The 6,874-nt window shown below is 39.1% G+C and overlaps 1 protein-coding gene across 1 annotated transcript in view; it reads right to left on the bottom strand.

Annotated features, from left to right (window-relative positions):
* The window catches only part of PDE3B (phosphodiesterase 3B), a 159,082-nt gene that overhangs the window by 65,449 nt on the left and 86,759 nt on the right, over positions 1-6,874 (bottom strand). Inside the window, exon 2 of the mRNA XM_011374176.1 lies at positions 953-1,003. Coding sequence (XP_011372478.1) covers positions 953-1,003 — 51 coding nt within the window. The remainder of the gene's footprint in view (positions 1-952; positions 1,004-6,874) is intronic.

Below are 6,874 nucleotides of genomic sequence, written 5' to 3'. Positions count from 1 at the left end.
CCCCAGTAACTCTAATAAATAGGGGTAACGTTTTTGTAAACAAAAATGAGATTTAATATTTATGAATGTTTATATGTTAGTGTATAAACCATCAGGTTTCAAATCAGCATATTAAACAATTTTTGTAGAACAGAATATACAAACACATTTCAATACAATGAGAAAGTGAAAAAAGGTTTGTAAAGATATGCATCAAAAGTTAACGTAATTAACATAAGTATTGCTTGATGTTTAGGAGTGATTTCTCTTTTTTCTCCTATACCTCTATTTTCAGTTCTTCTGATATGAACATGTTACTTAAGTGGTTTTTAAAAATCTTCAAAAAGTACATATTATATGATTCTATTGATACGTCGTTCATAAATAAGCAAAACTAATTGCTTGAAGAAAGGAGGAGAGATTATCTTTGGGGATATAAATAATATCAAGAATGGTGCATAAATGAGGCTTCTGGGATGCTGGTAATGTGTTATGTCTTGAGATGAGTTACTAGTTGTTACCTGGGATGTTTAGTTTATGAAAATCCATTGAGCTGTGCACTTTTCTGTACACATACAATTCAATAAGAAGTTTATCAAAACTAAGTACAGTGTTTTTGCTTCTCTCAGTAAAATATTTTACCTGTTGCCTTGCTTTTTCTCATACATGGCCTTTAATATATTTTTTTTCTTGTGTGGATCAGTTGCCCACTATCGGGTTGGGGGCGGGGGGAGTTCATCCTTAATATGGAATTATTAGTTTATTCTGAGCCCAAACTATATTAGCAACATTAAAAATGAACTATATATATTTGGTCTCTTATCATTTTCTTCTTCCCTTACAATTAAATGTTTTGTTTTTTTAATCTACCTAAATGAAAGTTCTGGTTATTTTCAGGTAAAGAAAACCTTATATCATAGCAATCTTATGAATTAACTTTAATTTAAATGTCAAAATGATATCACATAGTTACCTGATAATGAGGTTTATACCATTGCTTTAAGTCCCAATCCCAAAGAATCATCTGAAAAATAAAATAAAAATCACTTCGTTACAAAGCAGAAATAAACGAATATATGTAAAGACAAAAAGCATCTCAATTACAGATACTTAAAATAACTTAAAGTTTGAAGAGAGGAATTGGCAAGGTAGGAATAAAAATGATCTCTAGACGGAATATTTTATTAATTATTCAATCCGATTGAGAAATCAAAAGAAAAGCCAGAATAAAATCACTAAAATAAGTTATATTAACCTTCAAAATATCTATTGCCACAAAAAGAAAAACATAAATCCAAAATCATATCCAGTCAACCAGAAATACCAAAAAAAATTATAAATCATCAGACACTCTTCTTCCCTCCCCACCCTCTCCAAATGATCATTTATTATTTTAAAGCAGTATCAATGGGTGGTGCTATTTCCTTACCAATAAAGTTCTTTTGTCAAAAGCAGTTTTAAAAGCTTGTTCTTACAGTTAGATTAAGTAAAAGGAATACAGCAAAACAAGCAACACAGAACCCTTTTGATATGCAGATAATTAGTGAAGATTTTCCTGTTTGTCTCCTTTATACACTGGTAACTTAGTCCCAGACTAGTTTTTTCTTGCCCCTTTTTTCCTAGCAGGCTTTCTGGCTGCTTCCCCATCCAATAGTCACTATGCCCAAGGAGATAAAATTAGCTTTAATTTAGCAAACTATAACTGCTACCTATCATTAATCTTAAATGTCTTTTAAGTTTACTTAGTTAATAAGTAGGTCTTTTGCCTAAATAATTGATAATTGCAGTTTTTCTCTATATGAACTCTAGTCTTGAATATAAGCCTAGTTAATTTGTAATATAATCACATAATCTCTATATACTGAACTATTTGTGTTGTTTCTTGTCCTTGATCTTAAGTTTCCTTGGTTGCAAAAGATCTTAAAGTGCTACCTACTCTATCATTGGTCCAATATTTTATCAGGAGTTGGCAGACTTTTTCTGTGAAGGGACAGATAGTAAATATTTTAGGCTTTGTAAGCCACACAAGGTTTCTTAACTTTGTGGCATAAACTTTGTGTTTTGTTTTTGCTTTACAACCCTTTCAAATGCAACAAACAAACATTCTTAGTTCTAGGGCCATGCAAAAACAAACTGCTGGTAGGATTTGGTCAGTGGGCGGCTATAGCTTGCTGTGCCCTATTTTAGATAATATATCCACATTTAATCACTCGAAAAATTGTCAGTTGTCTTTATTACCACCTCCTTGTCAACATCCTTGCAGAAGGTCATCTCTTGCCAGTGAAGAGAAACCTGTTCTTTTCCAAAGAAATCCAGACATAGTCTAACCACTTACAAAATTCTTAGACAAATACTCACAAAATGTCTATGGTATAATTACATGCAAAGTACATCATATATATCAGTAGACTCGTTAAACTTATGCAGTATTTTAAATGGCCCTAAGTGTCACCCTGATATAATTGTTTCTGGTTGTGACTTAATCAACATACTTTCTATATTCTAGTGACATTAATTAATGTGGTTTAAGATTTGATAACTTCCTAAAAACACTTACAACATGATTAATATAACCAAAAATCTCTAAGTTTCTTTTACACAGCAGCTCATTCCTACTTGCAGTCACTTTCTCTAGGGTCAAAAATACATTTACCAAAAAGGAACAGGTTTTGGTCTGAAATCCCCTGCATATGAGGAACTGAAAACGTACAGTGAAAGCCACAAAATGCTGGTAGACTGCCTTCTGCGTAAAAGACAGTTTAAGGTATGGAAATACATTTTTGAAGGAATTAGAGGAAAGCAATTTGTCATAAACTAAGGATGGTTATTTCTGAATGAGTAAGAGACAAACTAAGAGGAACTAGGAAAGTTATAGAAGGTTTGTAGAAAAGGAATACTGAGGAAGGACATCTTGTGTGGTTAAGCTGGGTAAGACTGACAAATCTAAGTAAGTGAATTTTTAAAACATCAAAAGTAAACTAGTGCAAAATTAGAGGTTGGTTTTCTCTTTAAAAAGACTATTAGTCTGTTGCCAATATTATGAAAAAAGTTCTATACTCTTTATTATCATGGGAAACTCTATGTCTAACTCAGTCTCCCAGTGTGGCCGCCTGGGATGCGTCTTACAAAACTGGGCCACATTTAGCTGTGGACCAATGAAGAAAAAGAATGTTTTTCCTTTCTAATGTGGCATGGCCACAATATGCTCTAGAGTCAGGAGAATATTGGCCAGAGGACGCATCCTCAAAATGCCATACCATCTTGCAATTCGAGTTCTGTGAAAAAGAGGAAATCCCCTATATACAAGCATTTATGCTTTTGTGTCAGAAAGCCCATTCAAATGAAATGTCAAATTATGGTACACCGGGCTGGAAAACTGGGCAAGTTAGTCTTACTCGAATCCCGGGAGAAGAAAGGTGACTTGTTATTACTCCAGCTTGATGCTTCAGCAGCAGCAGCCACTCTGTGCCCCTATAGCAGTAACGCAGCCGCACTCCCTGCCCTACTATCTCCAGCTGGAGACTGGGCTCTGCCAAGACTCAGGAATGGTCTCCCCCTCTCAGTTCCAGCAGGGTACCAAATTTGGTCAGGAGTCAATTCCAATTAAGGCAGATGTCAATTGGAGGAATTGATGCTAATAAACAACTTGGCGTGAATGGTTTGGATGTATGCACCCCTTGAGAACTTCTGACCTCTTTAACCGGAAAAAGAATACGCTCGCCAACAGGACGATCCTAGAACGATGGAAAGTCTCTTTTCCTCCATTTTTGCCACACATAACCTGACTTGGGCAGATATCCAACATCTATTGAACACCTTGCTTACTGTTGAAGAATGGTGGGTTAGCTTTCTAAGGCCAGAGAAGAAGCTAGTTGCCCGCACAATGATGAGACTGCATAGGGACTTGGGCCCAGGCGGAAGGAATGCCGAATAAGCTGACCACAGAATGACACCACCCCTCCACTCCTTACACAAAAGTGCAGAAGTAGCCAATTATAATCTCCCTTCGAACTTTCAGGTGTCGAACCAATGTTTCGCATGCGCAGGTGATTAGGTTTACCCCCGGTAAGATGAGCAGTTTCACCATCTTGCCCCCAAAGCGGAGGCGCGAACACCGTTACCGGCAACATAGCTGTTAAGAAATCTCACTTTCAAAAAAAAACTCGCCTTTTCGCACAAATTCACTTGGTCCCCAGTAAGAGACAAACTAAGAGGAACTAGGAAAGTTATAGAAGGTTTGTAGAAAAGGAATACTGAGGAAGGACATCTTGTGTGGTTAAGCTGGGTAAGACTGACAAATCTAAGTAAGTGAATTTTTAAAACATCAAAAGTAAACTAGTGCAAAATTAGAGGTTGGTTTTCTCTTTAAAAAGACTATTAGTCTGTTGCCAATATTATGAAAAAAGTTCTATACTCTTTATTATCATGGGAAACTCTATGTCTAACTCAGTCTCCCAGTGTGGCCGCCTGGGATGCGTCTTACAAAACTGGGCCACATTTAGCTGTGGACCAATGAAGAAAAAGAATGTTTTTCCTTTCTAATGTGGCATGGCCACAATATGCTCTAGAGTCAGGAGAATATTGGCCAGAGGACGCATCCTCAAAATGCCATACCATCTTGCAATTCGAGTTCTGTGAAAAAGAGGAAATCCCCTATATACAAGCATTTATGCTTTTGTGTCAGAAAGCCCATTCAAATGAAATGTCAAATTATGGTACACCGGGCTGGAAAACTGGGCAAGTTAGTCTTACTCGAATCCCGGGAGAAGAAAGGTGACTTGTTATTACTCCAGCTTGATGCTTCAGCAGCAGCAGCCACTCTGTGCCCCTATAGCAGTAACGCAGCCGCACCCCCTGCCCTACTATCTCCAGCTGGAGACTGGGCTCTGCCAAGACTCAGGAATGGTCTCCCCCTCTCAGTTCCAGCAGGGTACCAAATTTGGTCAGGAGTCAATTCCAATTAAGGCAGATGTCAATTGGAGGAATTGATGCTAATAAACAACTTGGCGTGAATGGTTTGGATGTATGCACCCCTTGAGAACTTCTGACCTCTTTAACCGGAAAAAGAATACGCTCGCCAACAGGACGATCCTAGAACGATGGAAAGTCTCTTTTCCTCCATTTTTGCCACACATAACCTGACTTGGGCAGATATCCAACATCTATTGAACACCTTGCTTACTGTTGAAGAATGGTGGGTTAGCTTTCTAAGGCCAGAGAAGAAGCTAGCTGCCCGCACAATGATGAGACTGCATAGGGACTTGGGCCCAGGCGGAAGGAATGCCGAATAAGCTGACCACAGAATGACACCACCCCTCCACTCCTTACACAAAAGTGCAGAAGTAGCCAATTATAATCTCCCTTCGAACTTTCAGGTGTCGAACCAATGTTTCGCATGCGCAGGTGATTAGGTTTGACCCCCGGTAAGATGAGCAGTTTCACCATCTTGCCCCCAAAGCGGAGGCGCGAACACCGTTACCGGCAACATAGCTGCTAAGAAATCTCACTTTCAAAAAAAAACTCGCCTTTTCGCACAAATTCACTTGGTCCCCAGCTTACAAAAGCTGCCAAGCAGAGGCATCACACGAGACAGTTCGCAGGACCTTCCTATCCTCTGTGCTGCCTCCCCTTGTGCTGAGCATAAGCTTAATAAAATTTGTCTGGAAAATTTTCTGGGGTTTTCTCTAGATTTCTAGCTTGGAAATCCAAGAACCCCAGTGCCAGTAACAATGACACACCCCAAAACCCTGTGCGAACTGAAGCTGCAACTGTTACCCCACGCTGGTATAGAAACAATGAGGATCAGCCCAAGCTTGAACATTCAATTGCATTCGGCTTAGGTTAAGGAAGGGAGTGCCCAAACAAAAAGGTTTTAGTAAGGTCCAGCAACTAAAGCAGTGTCCAGATGAAAACCTGTCTGAATTCGTAGAATGTACTTTTGAGGCTTATCGCCGATATACTTATGTGGAGTCAAAGGCCCCTGAAAATTTAAAGGCCCTTAACATGACTTATTAGGCAAAATGTCCCTGATATTCAAAGAAAGCTTCAAATGGTTGACAGCGCCTTCGGAATGTCTATATCTTAGCTGACGGAGATTGCTTTTAAGGTTTTCAATAGCAGAGACAAGGCCTGATAAAAAAAAAACAACAAAAGATGAAGCAACAGGCTGACTTGCTAGCTGCTACTCTGACCACCAGAGGGCCTAAGAAGACAAGAAACAAGGTAAGGTACTCTGGAGCAATGGACCTGCACCAAAAGTAGACCCTAAACAATGTGATTACTACAAGGAAGAGAGGGTCATTGGAACAAAGACTGCCCAAAGTCTAAACAACGAACAGGACGAAGAGGAAAGAGAAGTGTTACAGACGCCCTAATTATCCCGGGGGTCCGGGGGTTCCAATCAACTCAATTGGCCCCTTCAACATCACTCACATAGAACCCAGGGTCACTCTAATGAGGGAAAGAAATTAACTGACTCTTTGAGTGACACTGAAGCCACATATTCTGTATTAAATACTAGACTGAGTAAACTCCAAAACAATGCTCAGTCCTGGAGCGTCAGAAGAGTCACTATAAAAGCCACTTCTCCAGCCATTAGATTGCCAAATGGAAAAAAACAAATCTTAAACATAGCTTCTTGTATATGCCAGAATGCCCAGTGCCACTTTTAGGATGAAACTGAACTAAATGCCAAAATACCTTTGCCCCCAAGCCATATTGATATTAAGTGACCTCCAGAAAGAAGCTTGTGCTTTATAGGCCGCATTGCTGGCTTTGCCCAAGAAGGAAGTTCTGGCTGAGGTTCCCAAAGAAATCCTGCAAGAAGTTAAGTCTGAAAGTATGGGCAAAGGGCAAACCCGGAAAGGCAAAAAGAGCCACCGCAATCCAAATACGA

The sequence above is a fragment of the Pteropus vampyrus genome, unplaced genomic scaffold, assembly GCF_000151845.1.
Source record: "Pteropus vampyrus isolate Shadow unplaced genomic scaffold, Pvam_2.0 Scaffold240, whole genome shotgun sequence".
Lineage (NCBI taxonomy): Eukaryota > Metazoa > Chordata > Mammalia > Chiroptera > Pteropodidae > Pteropus > Pteropus vampyrus.
The sequence above is the reverse complement of the archived record's forward strand: the minus strand, read 5'-3'. Positions and strand labels throughout refer to the sequence as shown.